The sequence below is a fragment of the Esox lucius genome, chromosome 2 (assembly GCF_011004845.1).
Source record: "Esox lucius isolate fEsoLuc1 chromosome 2, fEsoLuc1.pri, whole genome shotgun sequence".
Lineage (NCBI taxonomy): Eukaryota > Metazoa > Chordata > Actinopteri > Esociformes > Esocidae > Esox > Esox lucius.
Genome location: NC_047570.1, coordinates 15,874,154 through 15,899,629, shown reverse-complemented (window position 1 = coordinate 15,899,629; position 25,476 = coordinate 15,874,154). Strand labels below are relative to the sequence as shown.

General features: G+C 39.2%; 2 protein-coding genes and 3 non-coding genes across 6 annotated transcripts in view; all 5 read right to left on the bottom strand.

Moving 5' to 3' along the window:
* Nucleotides 1-10,857, bottom strand: part of cpne7 (copine VII) — a 55,836-nt gene extending 44,979 nt beyond the window's left edge. For both annotated transcript variants that reach the window (XM_020052318.3, XM_010903876.4), the window contains exons 1-2: nucleotides 10,757-10,857; nucleotides 8,632-9,222 (exon numbers count right to left, since the gene is read on the bottom strand). In XM_020052318.3, the coding sequence (XP_019907877.2) occupies nucleotides 8,632-8,805 (174 nt within the window). In that variant the 5' untranslated portion in view covers nucleotides 8,806-9,222; nucleotides 10,757-10,857. The remainder of the gene's footprint in view (nucleotides 1-8,631; nucleotides 9,223-10,756) is intronic.
* Nucleotides 10,858-20,502: 9,645 nt separating this feature from the next.
* rpl13 (ribosomal protein L13) lies at nucleotides 20,503-24,634 on the bottom strand. Its single transcript, XM_010903871.4, has 6 exons — nucleotides 24,537-24,634; nucleotides 23,961-24,078; nucleotides 23,015-23,156; nucleotides 22,573-22,746; nucleotides 20,986-21,042; nucleotides 20,503-20,721 (listed from the first exon to the last, which is right to left on the bottom strand). The coding sequence occupies exons 2-6, from the start codon at nucleotides 24,062-24,064 to the stop codon at nucleotides 20,563-20,565; spliced, it is 636 nt and encodes a 211-aa protein (XP_010902173.1). The 5' UTR covers nucleotides 24,065-24,078; nucleotides 24,537-24,634; the 3' UTR covers nucleotides 20,503-20,562.
* LOC114829549 lies at nucleotides 20,836-20,916 on the bottom strand. The gene has a single exon (XR_003777461.1). It is a non-coding gene; the product is annotated as a small nucleolar RNA MBII-202 (small nucleolar RNA).
* On the bottom strand, nucleotides 22,317-22,396 carry LOC114829551. The gene has a single exon (XR_003777463.2). It is a non-coding gene; the product is annotated as a small nucleolar RNA MBII-202 (small nucleolar RNA).
* On the bottom strand, nucleotides 22,832-22,909 carry LOC114829550. The gene has a single exon (XR_003777462.1). It is a non-coding gene; the product is annotated as a small nucleolar RNA MBII-202 (small nucleolar RNA).
* Nucleotides 24,635-25,476: the final 842 nt, after the last annotated feature.

The following is a 25,476-nucleotide window of genomic DNA, read 5'->3' as shown; positions in this document are numbered from 1 at the left end:
TACGCAGCGTCCCAACTTTTTCAGGAAAGAGGGTTGCAGATAACTGTATGAGTTGACATTCCGATAGTTCCTACTGTCAAAATCACCAGAATAAGTAGGTTAACAATGGACAGCAATAACCTTTAAAAAGAAAAGGATTTAGCACATCCCTTCAGGGAAAGTTAGGCTAAAACAACTGTTTTCCAGACTGCTCTTGTTGCTATCCAGTCTCACTGAGATGGTGGCTGCTCTGCGGCTCCTGTGAGGTGGGCTGGCCGGCCATTGAAACATCTTGCAGTGTGCTGCATCCTCTTTGCCCAAGTGTACATTATCATATAGACAGTCCAGACAGGGGGGATGGTGGGATCATTTTACATTTGGCCATTAGGAACAGTCCCAGGAGGGGCTGACATTTCTCTAGTCAATGTTGGCTCCATCAGAGCCTGTGGACATTATTAGAATCCTTGCATCTGGCATGATGAAAGCTGAACAGAGCCGCAGAGGAAAAACCTGTGTGATGCTTAACCCTGTGATTGTCTCGTTTGCCAGGCACAGTCAACAGTGAGTTGACCTTGTGATGTAGGTAGGGATCACTGAGGTCCCAGGAAGTCATTGCATGACATCTTCAAATACAAAAGTAGTTTGTTTGGTTTCACCATGAATTTACATAATTAATGCAGTAGATACTGCAACATACTGCTAAATGTCATGATGAGGCAAAACAACCAAGAGGCGGTGCTGTGTCACGACTACTGTCCCAGGTTAACACTGTGTTTGCCACCTTATTGCTCTCATAAACTGTTGCCCACCTATAAAAAGAATGTTGCAACAGTGTGGATGTGGCATCAGATATTGTTTGGAAAACGTACCTCAATCCAGGAATAGTTCATGTCAGTGTAAAAATGGAATTGGGTGGGTTTTTAGTTGAGTCGGGAGGATTTAGGCTGTGATTGCGCAGTATACTGGCAATTAAATGTGGCAACTCAGTGTCCCTGGAGGGAACATTCGGTTTTCAGGGATGTAGTTAACTTCAAACTTGTTTCCTTTACACCAGAAATAGGTTTGTTGGAACCAATCCATGTGTTTATTTTAAGCGTCCTCATTTTATAATGAAAGGGTGGGTACCACTAGCGTAGCTATGTGGGGTGCGGGGGTTGCGGTTGCACCAGGGCCCCACAGTGTGTAGAGGGCCTGTGTTTGGTGACGAGTGGGCCCGCGCTCTGCCTTTGTTATTCGTTATTGTTTGTATTTTCACTTTTATAATGTGTTTCAGTGGGACGAGCACAATGCAACGTCAGCTGTGCTGTTAATGTATGGCAGGATCGCCAGAATGTTGTACAAAGTGTATATACCGCATACCTTTACAACAGCTTGGACCTCGGCATCACCACGCTACGCCAGTGGTGGGTACAGCATTTTCAGTCTTGGGCTCTGAATTCCTCAACTTCCAGTCCACAGTTCAACGAACACATTAGTGATGTGAAGGCCTGCTTGAGATCCAACTACATTGTGTTTCTTTCCGTTGATATTTGAACAAATAAAAAGCCACGTACACTGACCACATACATTGCTTTCCATGTTTAAAGTCAGGCCCATCTTTGTTTGCTGAAAAATATATTTTTATAAACGTGAAATACAACCATGGACCATTTCTCTAATTTATTTGCTGCTCAATGACATCTATTACCCTAAGTAGGCTGGGATTACATTTTCACGTGCATTCAGGCTGAGTTGCCATATTTCAGCAACAGAACCAAGGAAAAAGGCCGAAGTTTCAAACAGACATTTTATCAGGTATCATTTGAAAGCGACTCGGAGTCAGAGCTCCAACCCACATACAAATTTTGCCACTCAACTTTGTAGTACTAGAAGCTAGTAATGTGGACTGGGGGTACAGGTACTTAACTAGACATCTCACAGTAAACTCATTACCCTATAAGAGTGATGGGAAACAGAGCCTAGGCAGATGAGAGAGAAATGTGTGTGGGTTCAGATACTCTCACTCAGCCTTTGGTATGACGAGCAAACAATTTGCATGACAATGTTACTTCCCCGTTCAGATGGATTTGAGAGCAAAGGAGTGGGCAACCAAAGACTCAAAAACAGAGCAGTACAAAACATCATTTCACAGTAGAGTGTTCATTCAAGGGCCTCTTCCCCAGCCCAGCTATCTTGACACAGCTCTCTGTTTAGCTCAATTCTATCTTTAGAAAGCAAAAACAGCAAAGTGACTGCCACATCAGTGGTTTTCAGCCAGTGTGTTGGTTCTGCACTGTTGTGGCTTGAGGAACTCTTAGGTGTTTTGCCAAACTTCTCCTAAACTTGATGCATTATTGGAACAGTTTGTTAAAAACATCACATGTGGAAAGCACATGGAATTTCTACTCTGGGGCACCAGTGCCAATCAATTAATACACTCAATTGTTCATTGTTAAATTTGTATTAGTCTTGCTGCCATACTTCTAAATATGTTGTCATGCCTCCTATAGTATTTTAGGGGAGCCAGGGTCTCAACAGGGCTACACCTGTATTGTTATTTTAAGCCCAATGCCCTGAGGCTGTTGTTACATTTTTACAATCTGAGGGGGATAATTTGCAAGATAATTTGTATAATTGTGAGAAGATTAGCACAAGCAAATTTTGATTCTTCTGACCACAGAACACTTTTCCACTTTGCCACAGTCCATTTTAAATGATCCTTGGCCCAGAGAAAACGCCTGCACTTCTGGATCCTGTTTAGATACGGCTTCTTTTTTGACCTATAGAGTTTTAGCCGGCAACGGCGAATGGCATGGTGGATTGTGTTCACCGACAATGTTTTCTGGAAGTATTCCTGAGCCCATGTTGTGATTTCCATTACAGTATCATTCCTGTATGTGATGCAGTGCCATCTGAGGGCCCGAAGATCACAGGCCTCCAGTATGGTTTTCCGGCCTTGACCCTTACGCACAGAGATTGTTCCAGATTCTCTGAATCTTTGGATGATATTATGTACTGTAGATGATGATAACTTCAAACTCTTTGCAATTTTTCTCTGAGAAACTCCTTTCTGATATTGATCCTCTGCCCATCTTGACTTATGAGAGACACTGCCACTCTGAGAGGCTCTTTTTATACCCAATCATGTTACCAATTGACAGAAGTTGCGAATTGGTCCTCCAGCTGTTCCTTATCTGTACATTTAACTTTTCCGGCCTCTTATTGCTACCTGTCCCAACTTTTTTGGAATGTGTAGCTCTCATGAAATCCAAAGTGAGCCAATAATTGGCATGACATTACAAAATGTCTCACTTTAATTAAATATACGTTTATGAGATTTGTGAATTATTCCATTCCTTTTTTACTCACAATTTGTACAGTGTCCCAACTTTTTTGGAATTGGGTTTGTATATGATTTGCTCTTGGACTGATTGTTACAATGACTTAACTGAAATAATTGCACTATATTATGTTTTAATGACTTGTTGTATTTCACCAAAAACTTGACAAACCAAATGAAAGCAAAATCAGTTAATTTGAATGCTAAATTTTATGGTTTACAAGTATGATCTGTTTGGAGTTTTGGATTAAGTATATTTAGTTTGGAAAATGCGTAAAATGCAAATAAAAACAGAATGCAATGATTGGCAATTCATATAATCCTTATATTTCATAGAAAATAGTATAAAGACAAAATATCTAATGTTGAACCAGAGACATGTTACTGTTTTTGGAAAAATACATGCTCATTTTTTAATTTGATGCCAGCAACACATTTAAAAAAAGTTGGGACAGGGGCATGTTTATTACTGTGTTGCATCTCTTCTTCTTTTAACAATACTCTGTACGCATTTGGGAACTGAAGAGACCAATTGCTGTAGTTTTGAAAGTGCAAGTTTTCACATTCTTGCTTGGTATAGGATTTCCGAGGCTCGAGAGTTCGAGGTCTCCTTTGTCGTATTTTTCGGCAAATGTTTTCAATGAAAGGTCTGGACTGCAGCCAGTTTAGCAGCCAGACTCTTTTACTACGAAGCTATGCTGTGGTAATACGTGCAGAATGTGGTTTGGCATTGTCTTGCTGAAATAAGCAAGGCTTTCCAGGAAAAATACATTGTCTGGATGACAGCATATGTTGCTCCAAAACCAGTATATATTGTTCAGCATTAATGGTGCCTTCACAGACATGCATTAATGCACCCCCATACTATTACAGATGTTGGCTTTTGAACTGTGCACTGATAACAAGCTGGATGGTCCCTTTCCTTTTTAGTACGGAGGATGCAGCATCCATGATTCCCAAAAAGAATATAACATTTTGATTTGTCAGACCAAAGGACAGTTTTCCACTTCACCTTAGTCCATCCTAAATAAACTTGGGCTCAGAGAACGCGGCAACGTTTCTGGATCTTGTTTATACAGTGGATATAAAAAGTCTACACACCCCTGTTAAAATGCCATGTTTTAGTGATGTAAAAGAATAAGACAGAGATATATCATGTCAGAACCTTTTCCACTTTTAATGTGACCTATAATTTGAACAATTCAAATGAAAAACAAACTGAAATCTTTAAGGGGGAAACATTTTAAATAAAACCCTTACAATAACCTGGATGCATACGTGTGCACACCCTCTTATAACTGGGGATGTGTGTGTGTTCAGAATTAACCAATCACATTCAAATTCATGTTAAATAGAAGTCATTACACACCTGCCATCATTTAAAGTGACTCTGATTAATCACAAATAAAGTTAATGGTCCGCAGAGAGCTTCCAAAGCATCAGAGGGATTTCATTGTAGAAAGATGAAACCAAGGTTGAACTTTTTGGCCATAATTCCAAAAGATATGGGCAGCAAAAACAACACTGCACATCACCCAAAGAACACCATAACCACAGTGAAGCAAGGTGGTGGCAGCATCATGCTTTGGGGCTGTTTATCTTAAGCTGGAACCGGGGCCTTACTCAGGGTGGTGGAAATTATGAACAGTTCCAAATACCAGGCAATTTTGGCACAAAACCTTCAGGGGTCCGTTAGAAAGCTGAAGATTAAGTTTACCTTTCAGCACAACAATGACACAAAGCACACATCCAAATTCACAAATGCATGGCTTCACCAGAGGAAGATTAATATATTGGAGTGGCCCAGCCAGAGCCCAGACCTGAATCCAACTGAACATCTGTGGGGTGATCTGAAAAGGGCTGTGAACAGGAGATGTCCTTGCAATTTGGAGCGCTTTTGCAAAGAAGAGTGGGCAAGATGTGCCATGCTAATAAACTTATACTGATAATGCAACCAGGTTAAACTTATGCAACCAGGTTACTTTTTTATTTTTATTTTTTCCCCCTCAGTTTGTTTTTCAATTGAATTGTTCACGTTATAGGTCACATTAAAGGTGGAAAACTTTCTGACATGATTTATCTTTTAACAGGGGTGTGTAGACTTTTTATATCCACTGTATATGGTTTCTTCTTTGCATGGTAGAGTTGTAATTTGTATTTGTGGATGCAGCAATGTATTGTGTTCACAGACAATGGTTTTCAGAAGTGTTTCTGAGTCCATGCAGTGATTTCCACTACAGAATCGTGACTGTTTTTAATGTAGTACAGCCTGAGTGCCGAAGATCCCAGCAATTCTATATTGGTTTTCTTCAGATTTCTTCAGATTCTCAGAATTTTTTTATTATATTATGTACTGTAGGTAATGAGATCCCCAAAATCTTAGCAATTTCACGTTGAGAAACATTATTCTTAAATTGTTGCACTATTTGCCCACACAGTCTTTCCCAGAGTAGTGAACCCCTCCCCATTTTTACTTCTGAAACACTCGTCCTCTGTGGGATGCTCTTTTTATACCTAATCATGTCACTGACCTGCAGCCAATTAACCTAATTAGTTGTGAGATGTTCCACCAGGTTATTTTTTTTTACATTACACAATTTTGTAGACTTTTGTAGCCCCTGCCCTATCGTTTTTTAAACATGTTGCTGGCATACAATTCAAGTGGGCATATCTTTTTCAAGGAACAATTAAAATAATCAGTTTCAACATTTGATATGTTGCCCTTGTACTATTTCCTATTGAATATAGGGTTTAAATGATTTGCACATCTCTGCATTCTGTTTTTTTATTTCATTTTACACAGCTTTACACAGTCAACTTTTTTGAAAATGGGGTAGTAAAAGAAACTGTAGGATAGTGAGTGTAATGCTGCCAGGTTGCAGGCTGGATGCAGGCACATACATTAATGCATAACATGGACTATAATGATTAATCACCCCTTAGATCACTGACAATAAAACACAACAGCGTCTTGTTCATCTTCCCCAATTCCCTCAATTAATCTGATGGACAGATACAAGTACTGAATGGAGTGTGTGTCTACATGTATAGTACTATGTGTGGGTGTGTGTGTATAGTACTGTGTGTGTGTATATGTAAAGTACTGGGTGTGTGTGTGTGTGTGTGTGTGTGTATGTGTGTGTTTGTGTGCGCATCAAATGTACCTGACTGCCGTGTTTGAAACTAAAGGTATATTCAGTAGGTAGCTGTCAAAAATACTGATTAGAAAAATGGTAAGGTCAAAGGGTTAAACAGACTGTAGATTCTATTTCTTTCACTCAGATTGTTCCCTCGCCTTTTCCCTCACTCAGTCAGTCAAACCTTCTACCTCCACCCTTCCACTCTTTCTCTTCCTAGCTATTTCTCACTCCATCTCACTCCATCTCACTCCATCTCACTCCATCTCACTCCATCTCCCTCTCTCTCTCATTCTGGATAACTAGGAATCTCTCCATCTCTGGGTCATCATTCAGGGTGTCAGACATTATTTGTCTTCCAAGAATATAACAATAATACTTTTTTAAAAGCATGTATTGCATGCTCTCTGTACACCCTCAGACTAGGCTTTAGATCCCATTGCAGTGACTGCCTGATGAAGGGTCTAAATGTTGAGTCTAATATAAAGGCTCCTGGGATCATTACTAGCATTGTGTGGCATTATCCATTTGATATGTTAGCTGTCAGAAAACATCCCATTCGTAACGGGAAGGGATGTTCAATAGCATGTTTCTGAAATACACAAACAGTACATTATCTGCATTATGATTGTACAATTGTACATTAACATTCATAATGACTGGGTTTGACATACAATTTCTAATTCTTCGGCTAGAACAATTTCTTCTATTATAACAAACTGTGTCTTCTACTGACACTGGCAATATGGTTATTATAAGTATTATGTACCTATTATTAGGTAGTCTGAATTATATAATCTCCACTATAGCTGCATTAAGGGGAGTTATATAAACTTCTCAAAAGCTCAGCTGCAGGTCAATTTTCTTCCTGCAATGTTGTATTGTGGTACTACCACTACAACGAATTAGTGTATGCTTACACCCAATCAGCTACGCTTTATTGTTGTCCTTGTTATCATTTCTCACCTTGCCTCATTCAGTAAATGCTTCCTATCTCAAAAGACATTATCACAATTTATCATTATGTGGCAATATAAAAAAAAAAAAGAAGAGACTTCATTAGCTGCAAAATTGCACCATTAGTTTACAACAAGCGTTGCAGCATACCATCACACACCCTCATGCTCTACTCCCTTTGTTAACATAAGCCAATCTAATATATGGCTTAATTAACAAGGATATGGAACGGGTAGGCTACTGCTTCCTACCACAGACTCATATTAACAGGAGAGTAACCTCTAATCATCTAATCTCATGTGGGAAGACAATGGGCTGGAGGAACAACAGATAATACAGATATGTATATATTTTACAATGGGCTATGGCAAGCTTCAAATAGGCATATAGATATACAGAATAGCAGTCACATTGTGGACTTCTTCATTTTGGGAAATATGCTATAACACACACCTGCTCATATTGCGGATAGTGTACCTGTGTAATTTGAAGTAATTTAATAAACTATGATCTGCAAAGTAGAGAGAGAGTGAAAAAGGAAAAGAATAAATGAAGAGCTGTGAAAAAGAACAGAGAATTATCTGATCCTATCTCTTGCTGTGAACCACATTTACAGTGATATTATTATTGTAATTCAGTTTCAGGTAGCTATAGTCTAACTACCAGTGTTCTTGGCTAACATTTCGATCCCTGCCACGCCTTGACATTCCCAATGTGTCTTTGACAAATTACATGAAGTACTGGGAGTGGACTACCAGCTAAAGAAATTGATACCCAGGCTGAGGTAGCTACTATATAAATAAGAATACATCTCAAAAGAAAAGAGAGCAGCAGTCAGATACTACTTGTTATTTTTTCTAAATGTGACTCCAATTTAATATGGCGAAGGACCTCACTGTGCCATAGGGCCGAGTAACAATGGCTTCCTTTCAGTAGAAACAAGCCCTCTGGTACATCTCATGCCATTCAAAGCTTATTATTTATACCAAGAGAACAATATTGCATCAGTACTGAGCTGTGGTGTCCAGCAGTACTACTCCAGGCTTCATGCACATACGCTAGAGTCCAGGGTTTAACAACTGTCTCCATCCTTCACCACTATGTCTACACTTCCCCAGTCTCCACATAACTACAACTGTCAAAAAAGCGTTGAGATCATTTTATTTGGAATTACTGGTTAGTTACGGTTTTACCAGCCCAATGAGTTAAAGAACCTATACAGGGGAAAGCGGGACTCACCTCTGTCCACTGTCCCTGGGCTTGCACCATGAGTATGACGCATGGATCAGACTTGTTCAGTGTGTCTCTGTCCAGCAGGGCCTTGCAGGCAACACGCAGCTCCACTTTGGACACGCAGGCAGCAGGACCACCAAGGGCTGCCCCTGGGGAGGTGCCATCCTGGACGTCATTCATCCTGGCTCAGGAACCAAAAAGAAAAAACGACCAGTAGCAGATGGAGGGTGCTGCAGGGAGCTCAGAGTGATGTGAACTACTGGGGATGGCTGAAATCTCACAGAGCCATAAACACAGAAAAAATGAATCCTTGGACTTGGTTAATGAATGTTCGAAAATGACAAAAGAGCTCTCTCAGAAGTCTATCTTTGAGAAGGAGACGAGTTTCATTTCATCTCTGAACAGCCGCTGGAATGGGTGCAAAGCTGGAAGGAGGCAGGGTAGTCTTGAAGATGACCAGAGAGCTGTGGAGTCACTTAAGGGTCGGGTTCAGCCAGTGCGTTTTCATGTGTTCTTCATGGAAACGTTGTCAGTGAGCATCACAGGGTTAGAAAATAGCCTCCAAATTGTCCTTCTCTTCAAAGTATACACAGGTATCTACGTGACAAAACAAAACTCATTAAATATCTGCAAATCTCTGTGTGGAAGCGATTGTATATGTGACTGTGTCCCATGGGTGTAACTAAATATTTGTTTTTACTGTTCTAATTGTTCTGGAAATCGACTTATGACAGCAATAAGATGCCAAAATGATTGAATATAATATATCCACAGAGATAATATTAAAATACTGATGTTGAAGGACAGGTTTAAAAATCCACATTGCCCTATTTCAGAAACACTGCCATGGATATTGTTCAACACCTAGTTTGCAATTTCAGCACCACCCTAATGGACAACAATGTCACTCGGCTTCTGCACTCCAGTGGGTTTGAGGCCATAGAGATATAAAGAGGTATCCTCTGTGTATCGCTACCAGTGTTGAAACAAGGGCAGTGCCCTTCTGGCCATTTCCATGTTGAAGTGGTGAATTTACTGTATGTATAATCCTCGGCTGATCCCTCCTGATGACACATTGGGATCACATGACCCATCAGGTCATTAGGAGGCATCAGCTAATGACCAACTGACTGGCTCATCAGAAAGGAATCAGTGGATTTCACCCATTTGACTTCATTTAAATGGCATATGCTTTCAATGGCAATGTTCTTTGCAAGAATGTGTTTTTTCAGGCTCAGTTAAAACAATTATGTTATATGAAGTCAGGCAGCCTCAACCTTAAAAGTATGACACATCAAATTGATAAGCCATTAACATTGTGGATTATTGGCTTCTATACTATAAATCAATAACCCAATGAGCTGTAATTAGTTTGACACTCTGGGATGTCTTGTAATGTTCAGTTCTATGTTCTTCTATGGACAGTAATTACTTTTTGTCCTAGTTCTAGAAAATCTGGTAAAATAACTTTAATTATTTTAGATATTGCATTTATATAATATGGTGGAAGATATAATAGTTACAGTGTTAATCAATTAATGTTTGATTGGTGAATCAGTGTTACATAAAAGAAAATGTGAACAGGACATCGTCACTGTTTAGAGTTTACGCGTCTAATGCCTGTTTTATGGCAAAAGAACCAACAAGTGCCTAAGCACACACCGTAGGTCATGTTAAACAATGCGTAGAACATGCAATTCATTACTACACTGTCTATTTTATTGGTAGTAGACGGTCCGCCATAGACAGCTGCCATTTACAAATGATAACTCAATACTGTAATGTCAAATTATAATTGGCATTACTACCCAACTAAACGATTAATAACGCTTGTTCTCAACTTAGCCTACTTTGGTAATAGACAAAATCATTTCCTAGCATGATTCGTAGAGAGTAAGACTGCATTTTCAGCACATAAATATATTTAATTACATGCATAACTGTTCGTTTGTTAATGCTACTCTGAAGACTAAATATTTCCTATAATTTCACAAAGAATGATCATACAAAAAACGAATACCAATTACAAAAATGCTCTGCAAATGTTTAATCATTAATCACTGAAGATACTAATTGCAACCTTTATTATGGATGAAAATAATCTATCCAAACTATTGAAGCTTGTTCCTACCTCTCATGGTCCTCTGGATATACTCTTGTTGTTTAAACCTTTCCTTCAGCACACTGCTTGATTTTCCGAAACTCAGAAACAGTGGACCGGTGGGGAAAGACGCAAGGGGTGTGTGATAGTGGAGCGACAGAGTTAAATCGCCCGAACAGCACCAATAAAGCTGCAATGTCACCATGATCCGCTGGAGGGAGCCGTAAATGCGCGACAGCTGTTAATTAAACTTAAAAGTAATGATAAATATAGGAAAATCTCCTTTCGTTGATTAACACTAAAATGATCGCCCGTTTCTGCTAATTTTCATGTGTGTCTAATTAATAGCATGTCCAGTTTTGTAAGGGAGCAATTTATGTTACGACAGCACTTCACTGAAATATATTGTAAAATATATGTTGATTAATCTTTTTGAAAAATGTAAGCTGAAATATTACTGTAGCATATCATAATGACGTAAGTCTTTCAAAATGAACAATACAAGAATAGTTACAATTATTGAATTTTATAATGATCTGATGCACTCTTTCAAATTATATAAAGTAAATGTGGCTTACATTTTCCCATTTCTCCACCATATTTGTCAGGATCTTAGACTATTTTAATTCCTCCATACAACAGCTTATCTTTCCTGATGGTTGAGGTCCTTCAGCCCTGAGTAAAACTGAATGTTTTTGTTTCATGTTTTGCATTCATGGAGCACAATTCCATGTCCAAGGAGGTCTGGTGTGGTGCTGGGAATTGTAAATTATGAGCCCACCAAGCCTGTATCCAGGTGTTATATTGTGATTTGGGAAGTGGGGGATCCCTAGAAGTACAGGACGAAGTACAGGAGCTCAGGTCCTTCTAGGTCTCATTTCAACCATTTCTGCAGCAGCTCAGCTCATGCTGTTGGGTCCCGCCCACTTTAACCCCTGGCTGTACCCCAGGACAGCCATACCACTTTCACAAGAATTACTCTGATTAAGTGAACATGGCTTGCACGCACACACACAGACACACAGACACACAGACACACACACAACACAAACATTCAGGTATTTATTTGAGCCTAATTGTCGTTTGGTTGACAAAGACCATTTAGCAGAGGGTAAAATAATAATAAAAAAAATATTTATGTTTATTATTACTTCTGTCAAACATGGCAGTGTTCCTCTCATTGTCTCAAGGTTTATGTTCTTTTTCAGTCTGTAACAATTCACCCTAAGCACTATTACATTCAGACCATTGGGTAAATTGTCAACATTCACTCCGTGTATTTAAAGCAACACCATGCATTTGCAGTTTGATTTATATACATTAACTACACCAGTTTATAAAAGGAGAGATGTACTATTACTCAGATTTTGAATACTCTATAAACAATAACACTGAGAAACTGACAAAAAGTGAAAAGTGTCCCAGCCAGCCCTGGTCTTCCCTAGGGTGTCTCCATTCCCTGAATAGGCCAACTTTCTTTAGTGGAAATTTATTTTTTATTGCTGTAGATGCCCCATATGTTAATCCATTTTGTAGTGCCAATAAAACACTTGGCATTGCTGACAAAGACCTGCTGTATAGTTGTTCTTGGCTGTGGTTGCACTTTCACTTTGCAAGAATATGTGAGCCACAATAAACCCTATTAACTGCTAGCTAGAAATGTAACAAATAGAGATAACCAATTCATACCTCTTGTATAGCTCATAACGGTTGGTGAGTATTCAAGGAGAACAGCCATGTGTTGCCAAGCAGATCCCTGTGGCACGCCTAGTGTGGGGCAATGGAAGCTGACAGATGAGGAAGCTAAACTGTTAACAGCAAGATATTTATGTCGGTTTGATGTCTTGCTGTTAACAGTTGTTTTTTTTATGTTGGATGTCATTGATGTCTTACTGGTGCTGTGAGTTGGGTTGAGTTCGGGGTAGCTCACTATGTAGTGTAGCGAGTTTAGAAGGCCTGAGTATAACAGTTAAGAATGTTATTAGCAATTCCCTTTCCAGGGAAGATATTTCTTTGGTTGCTTGAATAATATTATTTAGACATTTTTGGAACTGCATTCTGGTCGTAACAACATTATATAAAATAGTTGCTCAGACCTATAGCTTACAAAACACATACTTTACCACATCTACAATATACTTTACAATATTTACAACACAAATGTTGAGTAGGTTTTCAAATCAGAAACCTACACATATATTTTACTCTCTCTGTATTATTCCTATGAAGCCTTTATCTGCCCACCCACAAGACCTATATAATTGCTGTGAACTCTCTAAAACTAGTGAAAGATAATAGTGTATGACTTGATAGCTTTTCATATGCCAAGTGCATAGTCATATATTTTCCACTCAAAGCGGCTATACCAATAATATCTGGTTGGGGTCCCACCTACAGCACATACATGGATGACAATAGGCTGTGTGAACAAATGAAGGTGCCTACTCCCAAGCTTTCAAGGGATAACTTATTTTGGGAAGCAGTGGAAATGTCTCAATTAGTGATTTCTCTCCAAGTGTTCTGTTAAAAAAGGAAAAAACATAATTTGTGCCGTTCTGCTTTTGTGGCTCTGTTGCTTAGATTTTTTAACCTAATCTTTTATTTCAGTGGATGCTTTGCTTAATTTATTGAGTCCTTCCACTAGTGGTGGCCAGTCAACAAGTTCTCTAAAGGGAAACAGTGCCTACGTAAAAAGCTATTGGCAGCAAACAAGGAGGCCAATCAAAATTAAGCAGAGAGAAATACACTCTAAACGTTTTACGTTTTTTTCATTACTCGCTTTACTGAATTGTTTGTTCTCATCATGATCTCGCCAACAAGCACTGCTGAAGTAGACATCCTCTGCTAAAAGGCTTTCTGCATCTTTCATTGAAATGTTTAGAGCACTTAACTGAGAAAATATGTTTTAACATGGACATCTGCATGTAAGGTATCCACTATTTTAATGCTGTCAACTGGGTGGAATGTCAACATTTAGGGGCCAGATTAAGGTCCTGGCTCATTCCAGCATTTTCCAGAGAACTTGGGACTGTAACTTAGGTGGAGTCGAGATGTGTCCACCTAAGCACATCCAATGCCGTTCTGATTGTTATTATGCTCATTGTTCAACCAGGAAGTGCAGTGTGGAATCTTTTATATTTTTCCCCGTTAAGTTACTTGAAATAGTAACTTAACAGTACTATTTCAATTGCCTGTGGCCCTCTGATGGTGCTCAACTGATCTACTTATTTCAGCAAATTATGTTGTTTGTATTAGTACAGTCTTTTTGCGTTACCAGTCTCAAAGAAATTTGGGGACTGGAGAGAACTCAAACATAGCGATGGGTTTCACGCAATAGAGGAACACACAGGCTAATAAATAGCAAACTTGTTATGTAGTAATACTAATAGTAATTAGCTACCCATAATGTATCTCTGTCCACCGCCGCAATAGCAACATGTTAGCTACCCATAATGTATCTCCGTCCTCCGCCGCAATAGTCTGGGCAAAGTTTACAAAAATGGTTTGCTCGTTTATAGTTATATTCCAGGCAATAAAATGGGTATTCCGAGCCACATGTTGTATGTGGTTGGCTAACATGCCAAGCTAGTAAGCTGTCATCTTGTTAGCTCCTAGCAAGGGAGAAATGTTATGTTTCATAGAGGGGGAGTCAGGGTAAATGGTTCCTGGGATTTTTTTTATTTTTGGGGTGGTCAAGTTGACCTGTCTGTAATATTGGGTGGGTCATGACTCCCTTTCTTCCCCTTAATATATGTCCCTGGCTCCTTGGCTAAACATAAGAAGCTGTACCACTACCCTAGACACACAAATATAGTTATTCTTTAGTGCACTGCTAAAGCTATATCTAGTGTTGAAAATACAGTTTCTGCTATATGTTTCTGCTATTCCCCTTGTGAACAACAGGGTAAGAACTTACCAACTTATCCTTTAACTGACATGATTACCAGAATAAACTGGGTTTTGATACCACATGGCCTACATTATTCTTTTTTAAACGTTTCCCCTATCTTTTATCTTAGATCTAGTGTGGCTTGCTGTTCTTAGCTCTGGTATCTCTATGGTCACGCTACAGGAATTCAAAAAGTAGGAACTAACAGTGCTCTAGGTCACACACCTGAGCTCCATTATAAAGTGGCTCTGAACCACAACCATCTGCTTCTACTGTGCCAACAATAAAGACCTCTCTCTCTTCCTCTCTCTCTGGAGTCCTTTATTCATCTGGAGGCATCTAGCTGATTTCATCATTCTAGCTCTTAGGCACATGCCTAAGAGACATGCCTTGCTGAAGTTGAAATGCCTTCTCGTAAATATATTGAATTATTTTGGACAGACATAAACATAAATGGTGACTTTGACTTAACACGTACTGACCTAAAACATCAAAGGAAGCTGATCAATTGTGCTACACTTAAGTTCTGGGTTTATAACATAAAGAAAAAACTATTGAGAAAGATAAATATACCAATATCTGCCATTCAGTTAAAACATGGAACTGAGAATAAAATAAAAATGGAATTTGTGTAGGCAGTGGTAAGCAGTTTGTGTAACCTCATATGTAATCCTCAACTCAGCAGTTCCTCTTTTGTAGGATATTCTTAGACACCTTGACTTACATGTAGGTGTTTCGGCTAACTCCAAATGTGTATAGATTTATAATACAGACTAATATTGATTCTAGAATCTTCCATAATGATCATGGATCACATCAACACCATCAGCCTGGATATCCTGCACTCAAATAAACTCTCAGACTCATCCACAGATGACAATTGTTATTGCCCTCCTCACTGCTCTCACCCACCCATAAGATGAATTCCTATTTGGCAATGCTATTCATTGACTAGAGCTCAGCATTCAACGAATACACTCCAAGCTCAACACATAGCTTGGGACCCTGGATCGAAACACTTCCTTTTCCCCTCTGTAAATGGATCTTGGACGTCCTGACGGGCCACTAGTAAGTGATTAGGGAAGGAAACAACACTGCAAATCTGTGTTGAGTCTATGAAGAAAAAGGTTTGTCTTTATGACTTATTAATATTGAAAACTATAATGTTATTAATTAGAACCCACATTAGTGGAACAAATTCAGAAAACTGGGATTGAAATAAGATGAGGCTCAGGAAACAGTGGAAAAATCTGAAATCTGGTCACAGAAGACTGGAAATATTGTCAAAGACCCCAACCACCCAAGCCATCCTGATTAACCTGTTACTGTGCGGCAGGTGGGACTTGAATATTAAGTCTAGAACCTATCGAATTGTGAAAAGCTTCTACCCCAAGCCATAAGATGGCTAAAGAGTTATTCAACAGTTACCTCACCCTCCGCATTTCCTGTAACCTCACAAAAGCTGATCCTATTTAGATCTGTTAATATTGTCCCTTTTAATACGGACAAATGTTCACTCCATTCATGGTGGCATGCACATTTCATATAGCCAATGCAGTAGACAGGAATTCAGAGAGGTGGGAGGGGCTTACCACTGTCTATTCAGTGATGTAGTCCAACACAAGCTCAAATAACCAAAGTCTAAAACATTAAATATGTTAATAATGTTGACATTATATACGTCTTAGTTGTGCTATTTTACATATCTAATGTGTCCACTGATTAGATTGCCATCAACCGTTAAGGAATGCCTCCTTTGAAATAAATGACATCTGCTATGCTACCCCACGTGGCATTACATAAAGCTTTACGAACCACGTGGTTCAATTTGTCCTTTTTGTAACCTCAAACCTTATTTTAACCCAAGTATTATGATGCCTAACCTTAACCCTAATTTCAAATTAAATTTGCAACGTGATAGGTTTTAGTAGCGTTCGTATCATATGATAAGTTTCAGCAAATACGTAACATTTCATGTTTTGGTAGCACATTTTAATATAAGCTAATGTGACAAATTCAAAATCAGTTGTGACATAGAAAATAAAGCTAGCAAATCATTGATGCCATTGTCAAATAGGAGTACCCGATACCTGCCCATAATGACATTACAGGAAAACCACCGTGACTCCACCTCCAACACGACACACACAGGATCAACAATGAAGGATATTGTACAAATAGACCTGATAATGGTGAAAAAACGGCATTTGCCAACTAACGTAAACCTTGGAGTGAACAGAAAAACTATTAAATGAACTATACATTTTCTTTTAAATTGACAAGCTTTGAACGTAAAGTGGCAAATCAAAAGTAAGCTAAATCTGGATGACATGGTCACAGACCCTTTTTGAAAAACAATGAAAAAGTATAAGAATAACTTTTATCTTATAATGCAGACTGCACAAATGGGTAGAAAGCTTGGTAGGCTGTTTCTGTTTGACTTGATATTGCTTCTTTGACCAGTGCAATGTATGCCAGTTAGCCTGCAGAAAAACCTTGAGGAGGGAAAACAACGTAATTTTGTCAGAGTGAATAGGCTAAAAAAATGGCACGTCTTTGCAGGTCTCTCACAGGGATAACGAGTTGATTTCAACGCCAATGCTTAGGTCCAAACCCAAAGGAGTTTTAGGGAAAATATGACTGCTTAAATTACGAGCCTGGTCCTATGCACTTGCACTGAAATTAACCCACTTCAAGCTCCCAAAGCGAATAGAGTCGAGGCGAGTAGAGTTGAGCCGGTACCATGCAGTGGAAAAGGGCCACTAGGGAACTAGTTAGATTGTGGGTTGGAGAATGCTGTGAGACACTATCCTATTAAAATCATAAGCCCCTACCAAACTGGAGTAAAAATCCTTGAAAGTCTACTCAAGAATTGTTTATGGGTGGTTCAGTAGAAATCACCAAATGTCAACCAGGAAACATTAGCAGGTAATTCCCTTCTGGGTGGAGGCAATAAATGTGGCCCTCTCAGATCAAAAGGTCATTGATTGAAATACTATGAGTCATAATCCCCATACAACCTAGCGGCAACATTTAAATGTGTTATTACACAATTAATTTCCTCCATGGGTATTTTTTTTGATCAACTTCCAATAAGATGTTTTATGTAAGCTTACATAAGGACAATGTGTAGCTATGGACAATGTGACTGTATTAATATCTTTTTGTAGAGCAAATTGACACAAATAAGTTGACACGCGCAACCTTGCCCTGACAATATTTACTTTAAAATGCTGAGCTGGGGTAAGCCTGAACAAAACACATACCTTATCTGAATTGTAGTGTACCTAAAATCCTTTATGGGATAAAGTAATGATTTAATGCAAAAAGACAAATTCAGATTTTGTTGCTCGGTTTTGTGCGTATTATGATGCCATCTACCAGGACGTTTTAGAGCACTTCATGCTTCCTGTTGCTGACCAACTTTATGGAGATGCAGATTTCATTTTCCAACAGGACTTGGCACCTGCACACAGTGCCAAAACTACCAGTACCTGGTTTAAGGACCATGGTACCCCTGTTCTTATTTGGCGAGCAAACTAGCCTGACTTTAACCCTATAGAAAATCTATGGGGTATTGGGAAGAGGAAGATGCGATACGCCAGACCCAACAATGCAGAAGAGCTGAAGGCAACCTGGGCTCTCATAACACCTGAGCAGTGCCACAGACTGATCGACTCCATGCCACGCCGCATTGCTGCAGTAATTCAGGCAAAAGGAGCCCCAACTAAGTATTCAGTGCTGTACATGTTCATACTTTTCAGTTGGCCAACATTTCTAAAAACCATTTTTTTGTATTGGTCTTAAGTAATATTCAAATTTTTGGAGATACTGAATTTGGGATTTTCATTAGTTGTCAGTTATAATCATCACAATTAAAAAATATATACATTTGAAATATATCAGTCTCTGTGTAATGAATGAATATAATATACAAGTTTCAACTTTTTGCTGATATTCTAATTTTATGACCAGCACCTGTATAGTTGTTTTGGGCAGTTTTCACTGCCGAGGTCTGTTTATGCAGGTGCAACGCAACAGGCACAAAACGTACTTGGCAGAAACTAAAGATTAAATAAAAAACATACTTCAAACAGGAAAAGTATAATATCAGTACAAGCAATTGTGATTATGTTTAGCCTCACCTACCTAATTAAACACCTTTCAGTGGCTATATGCAACATATATTTATGTAGTAAGTGACATTTTCTGCGGAGTATTTGTGCTTCTACTGGCTCTTCGAGAAAAGGACACGCACAGTCTGACACATTCAGATGGCAGGTTTTACTGAAAGAGTAGGACAAATTCAAGGTTAGTTAGATAAAACCTGCTAGCGAGCAGGTTAGCTTCACAGAGAATGTTGCCGTAGTAACTGACTCAGAGAAACTCAGAACTGGCTCTTTGAAACCGTAAACACAGTTTCCATCAACTCTGAGTCAACCAACTGTAGGTTTTCACTAATACTGCCTTTTGAAATACCCCGTACATGTTTAACGAGAGGTTTAGCTATAGCCTCACTAACGTTAGCTAAGCCATTGGAGTTGGTAGCGTCGGTGCAGACGAGAACAGAGAATGTCATTCATTACAATGATTACACGTTGATATGATTGCAAATACAATATATGCGGTTATCGCATCTAATGGAACTGCAACTATCTTGCGACGGAAGGCGTGTTTGTTTTGCCCGCCAAGTGGGCGTTCCTATATGCCCTGACGTCACGTGAAAACTCAATTTAGGACTATAAAATCCAGAAAACTATTGGGTAAAAATGCTGAAAACTAATTGGCATGATCTCTGTAAGAAATAAGGCATGAGGTGGAGTTGTAGATGTTGAATTTATTACGTCTAAGAGCTGTTCTTAGCCAGGATCCAACGCGGAGTTCCTGGAAACATTTTGCTTGGCAAAATGCAACAAACCCTATTGATGCCTTATATATTTGATAAATCGGTTACCAAGGCTAATAGAGCAGTAAGAATTGCTATGTCATACTCGCTGTATATGGTCTCATATACCACATCAATCAATATTGAGGTTTCGAAGTTTATAAGAGACCCAATACCACGAGTATGACTTCACATTACATTTTACTGCTCTGATTTTGTCTGTTGCTAGTAAACCACAACTATGCGGTGTACAGGCACTCAATGTGTTGTGCCCAAGAACAGCGCTTAGCCATGGTATGTTGGTTATATACCACACCCCCATTGTGCTTTATTGCTTAAATAAACCAGAGTTTTAAATCCTGATGGCCTGAAACCGGTTGTGTAAGACCGTATTAAGACACCTTTTCCTATATGAAATGCCTTATTGCTTAAATATCAAGGGTTCTTTTGTGCTTAAATGCACATCCTTCGGTCGCCAGGATGAAATGACCGAGGGGGCAATTTATCAATAGGGGGATATCGAGTTCATATACTATTTGCAGTGTTTAGGGGAAACAAAACTGGGAGCAGATTTTATCTGGGGAGGCAATGCCTGGCTTTGCCACCCCCACGGATCCAGGCTTTCATTAAACTGTAAATTAACATTTAAATGCATTCGGTGACTGCGTAAAGAAATTTTAGCAAATGTATTGCTATTCTACCAGCAACCCTGCAAAGGTCACTAGATAGCTAAGGGGTATGTGCTCTGCACAGGTTGAGTCTTACCTGAGCACATGCCTGTGCCACCCCCCCAAAAGACTAGTCGCCTTCCCATTCACAAAACTCAACGCACATGTCACCCATTGGGAATTGAACCTCCTGTTTGTGAAGCTTTTATACTGCAATCGCATTTCACTCAAACCTAGTATAGCAGCTGTCTTATTTCAACCCGCAACACCAGACATTTCTTCAGTGTAGCTTTTGGGTGAGTGCAAAAATAATTCAACACCAAAAACAAAGCACTTGAAAGCAAACAGACATTTGTTTTTTGTTTATTTTGCAAGGTCCAGAAAAATGAACTGTTTATTTCTTCTTCTCAATACTCTCTGCTTCTGCTTCCTTTGCCCTCTTGGCACGAATGCCAAACAGACGAGCATTGGCACGGGCCATACGCAGGCTGGCAAAGGCTTTGAAGTTCTTCTCATCCTCAGAGATCACCCTGGCCTTCTCCTTTTTGTGCACCTGCAGCAGTGGGAGCAGGGAAAATACATAGTTCATGGAAAGATCTTTAGGGTTAAGGCATTTCAGACCATGCATTTTGTTATTACTGAATTGCAGCTCCTTCATTTACAGGGGAATAAGATCTGGCAGTCATCAGATAATAGGTTCAAATGAAATCATCAAAGTAGTACAGAGATTCCGGAGAATTTGTCATCACTTGACTGTTGAAAGCTCTAGGAGCAAAAACTACTTATCCTACATAAGTAGTTTTTGGGGAATACGTACATTCTTAATGGGCATGACGCCACCAGAAAGTTGTGTGGCCATCTTCAGTTCCTCCTCCTGGAGAAAAAAAAAAATTTATTGCATGAAAGAATTAACATTTATAATATGCAGGTATACTGTATGAAGACATTCCAAACATTTCCTTTGATGCATGCATAAACTGAACCTGAAATTACAACTGAGTAGATAAATCTCATTCACGATACTTCACACTATGGCCCATACTCCACCCTGTGTATAGGGATGTGAGCAATTTTAAAACAGGCAATTTGTTGCTATTATTCAGGCAGATCGTAGTTTCCCTTGAAACCCCCGGTCAACCCTACAAGAAACTGCATTGTCTGTATCTGCTCAAGTAAGGGATACTAAAATAAAGGGCATCTGTCTGCACAGATTCTTTGATTTTCACAAGCATTTCTCCTGGTTTAGCATTTGCTAATTTTAATTACAAATGTAAATGAACTAAATAGGATGTTCTGGGTCAACGTGAAATATCAAATCCATTTTATTTTGGCGGAACAGCTTTAAAAGTTGCATAATTACATTTTATTGAATTGGTTAACAGTATCACACTGATCTCAAAGATTCCCTATACTATCCAGTGCTTGTTTTCTCAAACAGAAATTCAATTAAAAGCAATGAGGAAATTAGAGGGATATTGCTCACACCAATCTAACCACAGATGAGCTTTGGGAAATGATCATGATCATGTCTTTCAGTGACATCAACGGGAGATATCTTTAATAAATAAAGCTGAATTGTAGCAGTGTACTCCAATTTTAAATGTAGTTCTACATCTGGATGGTACTTGTCTATAGAAGTCCTGTAATAAATCCTGATTGCAACTGCAAGTAGATAATTGGAATCAGACATGTTGGCCCTTTAAGTAGAATTGTACAAAAAGCGGAATAACACAGACAATTTGTCATGACAAAGTTTCTACAGCTGCCTATTCCTGCTTGTGGACTATATGGCAGGCTAAATATTTTGTGACTGGTCCACAGGAATTAAGACCGTAAATAAGTGTTTTCTGCCTCGCTCAAGCCTGGTTAGGTGAGGGCCTGGAGTGATGAGTGGGCAGACTAGAGCACAGATGTCTTAATCAAAGTTTCCATAAAAATAAGGGTCAACACCCAAAACCTTTACAGACCATATGTAAATACAAGTGTGACAGAGCACCTGCCTGGCAACACTTCCACAGGTCCAATGTAAATTGAGTTAAATCCACCAGTAAATTCAATGCAGAGCAATTTTACTCTGCAGGGAATGTTACTTCCCAAAGGCAAATCAAAACATCTCCACACTTTCCAACAAGCCATTTCTACTTACCTGCAGAATTGAACAGCAGTCATCAGATACAGGTTCAACAATATTCAACAAAACAGTACAGAGACTCTGGAGAATGTCTGAAATTGACCGCCGTTTTCCACAACACATTGGTGTTTATCACGCATTGCCTCAAGTATCAGCAAAAACCCTGCAACTGCTTAACCCCTGCGCATATAGTTATACAACCCATAAATCTAGCCATGTTCTGAAACATGTTGAGCGAGGACAACATCATCATGTGTCCATATTAACACTTACAGTGCTGTCTCCCTTCTTGGGTACAGAAGCCTTCCTGGGGAAGATGATGAGTTTGGAGCGGTACTCTTTCAGACGCTGTACGTTGGCATGCAGGGACTCTGATGACCTGTTACGACGACGGGGGTCAACAGAGATGCCAATGGTCCGGGCTGTCTTCTTGTGGATGCCGGCAGCCTGGAAAAGGCAGAGCAACAATGAGACCACAAAATCCGGACTATTGAGGCCTATAGTATGCCAGAAACGCCTTGGCACAGCATACATTAATCTAGCAGTCATCAGCTAATAGGTTCAAAAAGATTCATCAAGGAAGTACAGAGATTCCGGAGATTTGTCATCACTTGACTGCTATACAAGGTAATTTTCCCTTCACTGATTCGTTATGAATGACCTAAAACTAGGTCTACCTGACAATATTAGAATGTTAGTTGTTAACACTACATACCTTGAGCTCCTCCAGGGTGAAACCACGTCCAGCACGCACTTTGGTGTGGTACCGGATAGTGGGACACCTGACTTGAGGCCTAAGGGGTCCAGCCACAGGACGTGGAGCAATCCGGCGAGCCTTGATCTGACGGGCCTTTCGTCTATAAAAAATAAATAAAGGGGGGCAGTTAATATAAGAGGTTGATGAGCAGTTAATACAAGAGGTTGACTACCACTAGACCAGGGGTATTTAACTCTAGCCCCGAAAGCCAGTTCCACCCCATTTTTCCATTGCAACTTTCTAATCTCAAGGTTAATTCCATGCACCCGTCAGTGGTTTAATGAGGTACAACAGAAAACAGGCTCTGGCCCTCGTAAGGTAAGTTGTATAGTCCTGAGGTAGATGTCCATGGTTAATGCTCAGAAATATCCATCCCCATAATGTGAATAGATGCTGTGACAAACTCATTCCAAATACAAATAAGCCACACATTTTGGAAACAGTAATTCATTTTCCTTGGCAAGAGGTTACACCTTTGAAAAGTTCATTAACATATGTCTATAAATGATCATTCCCTATAATCTAGCATGCTAACAGGGAGGATGCACAAGTGTTCTGAAATGCAGTGCACAACACTATAAACATTTAGACACTTAACTTTAAAAAGCCATATTTAAAAAAAACATCCACTAAGCAATATGCTTAATCACAAACATGAGGCTAGTGCTTTGAGTAAGCTAGGTAAAACGAATAGCTATAAAGGGTCCAGCTATGAGTAAGGTTAAAGTAAGACCAACAACTGAACTCAGCCATCATTCACACCTCACTAGTAGCCAACTACGTTGTATACAGTGCCATTTCGACATGCAAACAGGTTTCCACAATGCAAATACCGTAGACGTCAGAAACACCAAAAGTACTCATTACATTGTTTTCTGAACCAAAATAACCAATAAATTCATACCTGCGGGTCTTCCTTGCGGGCTGATTGAACCAGGTGCGCACCCTCTTCTGCCAGTCTTTGTGGAAGTGGGGGTTCAAAAGCATGCCATTCCGGCTGGGTGCCATGGTTGCCTACTTTCCTGAGAAATTTGACAAACGTAGTTGAATGAGTCCACAACGTTTATCCATCCAGTGGAGAGCTAACTCACCGGCCAGAACACAGTGGCTGCTTCTAGTCAAGGCTAACCTTAGGGCAGATATGTGTTCTTAAACACAAAACGGACAGAGACATTTAAGCAGAAACTACTCCGTTACGGAGTTCATATTCCCTCATATACAACTCAATAGCAGTTTAAGTGACAACACTAAAGATCCCTGACAAAACAGATGCATGCGCTTGCAAACCCATGTAGGCCATCACTATTAAACAATACCAATTAACCAGCCTTTCTGAATACACTCCGCATCAATAATCATATTTTCGGAAAGACGACATCAGACACTTGAACAATATATAAAGACAAGTGAAAAAAAATATGATAAACTAGAGGATTACAAACGATTTACTCTTAAAGACAGTAAGCTTATTTTCACATACCGTCTTGGGCGGAAAATGGCCGAAAGGAAAAAGGAAGTCCAATAGCAGTGAATTGTGGGATATATAGATGGTAGCCAATCATAGTAAAGACTAAGGGATTATCAACCGGATGTGCTACAGATTCTTCACGTGTTACGACGAGTTTGTATAATTTTTTTCTTCAGGAATTTTTAACAATCACATATGCATACATTACAGCAAAATGTAAAATGTGTTGTATTTACATTCATGAAAAGTAAACGATTAAAGAGGTTTAGTCAGGAATTAATATGCGTAAGTTATTATAAAGACGTGGTGCATGTTTGTAGTTAAAGGGCCATATGTAGAAGTGTTACTGTATGAGCATAAATAAAGCATAGATATATGCAGTTAATGTCTTACAATAGTTCTAATATTTTTCGTGGTCATAAAAAATAAATAAAGTGAATAAAACACGTTGCCATTAAAACTTAATTATTGTATAAAAATTCTACATTTCTATCCTAGATAATATGTCACCATGTCCGGAAGGCATTCAGAATAAAAAACCATTCAAAACCACCGACAAAGCTTTTTCTTAATTTTTTTTGTTTTTAGTAAATAGAATATTGCAAAACATGCAATTTACACCTTAATCAAGTCCCATATATACATATAAAAGTGGAGTCTGAATACTTTCCAGAAGGTGTCACTACTGCCCCACACTAAAAGACCAACAATTTCAACTGTAGACCTGCTTCAGTGTATTATTTATGTAGAAGAGCCTACAAACCCGATTGCCCACTCTTATTGCTGTATTGACAATAATTATACCAACAGCAGCACCTACGCTCAAGGGATCATTCCAAATGATCCTTTCTTGCCAACTGCAGCATTCTGTTCTGCTATCAAAGTTGCAAAGCCCTATGCCCCTTTATAATCAGGTCAAAGATATGCTTAGTTTTTTTGCGGCCCTGATTAT

Bases quoted from the DNA above. Each gene is read 5' to 3' on its own strand.
- rpl13 (XM_010903871.4), bottom strand. From the start codon at position 24,064: ATGGCACCCAGCCGGAATGGCATGCTTTTGAACCCCCACTTCCACAAA. The intron at 23,157-23,960 runs GTATGAATTTAT...TATTTTTTATAG, and splicing joins CCCGCAAGGAAGACCCGCAG to ACGAAAGGCCCGTCAGATCA. The intron at 22,747-23,014 runs GTATGTAGTGTT...TGCCTTTTCCAG, and splicing joins TCACCCTGGAGGAGCTCAAG to GCTGCCGGCATCCACAAGAA.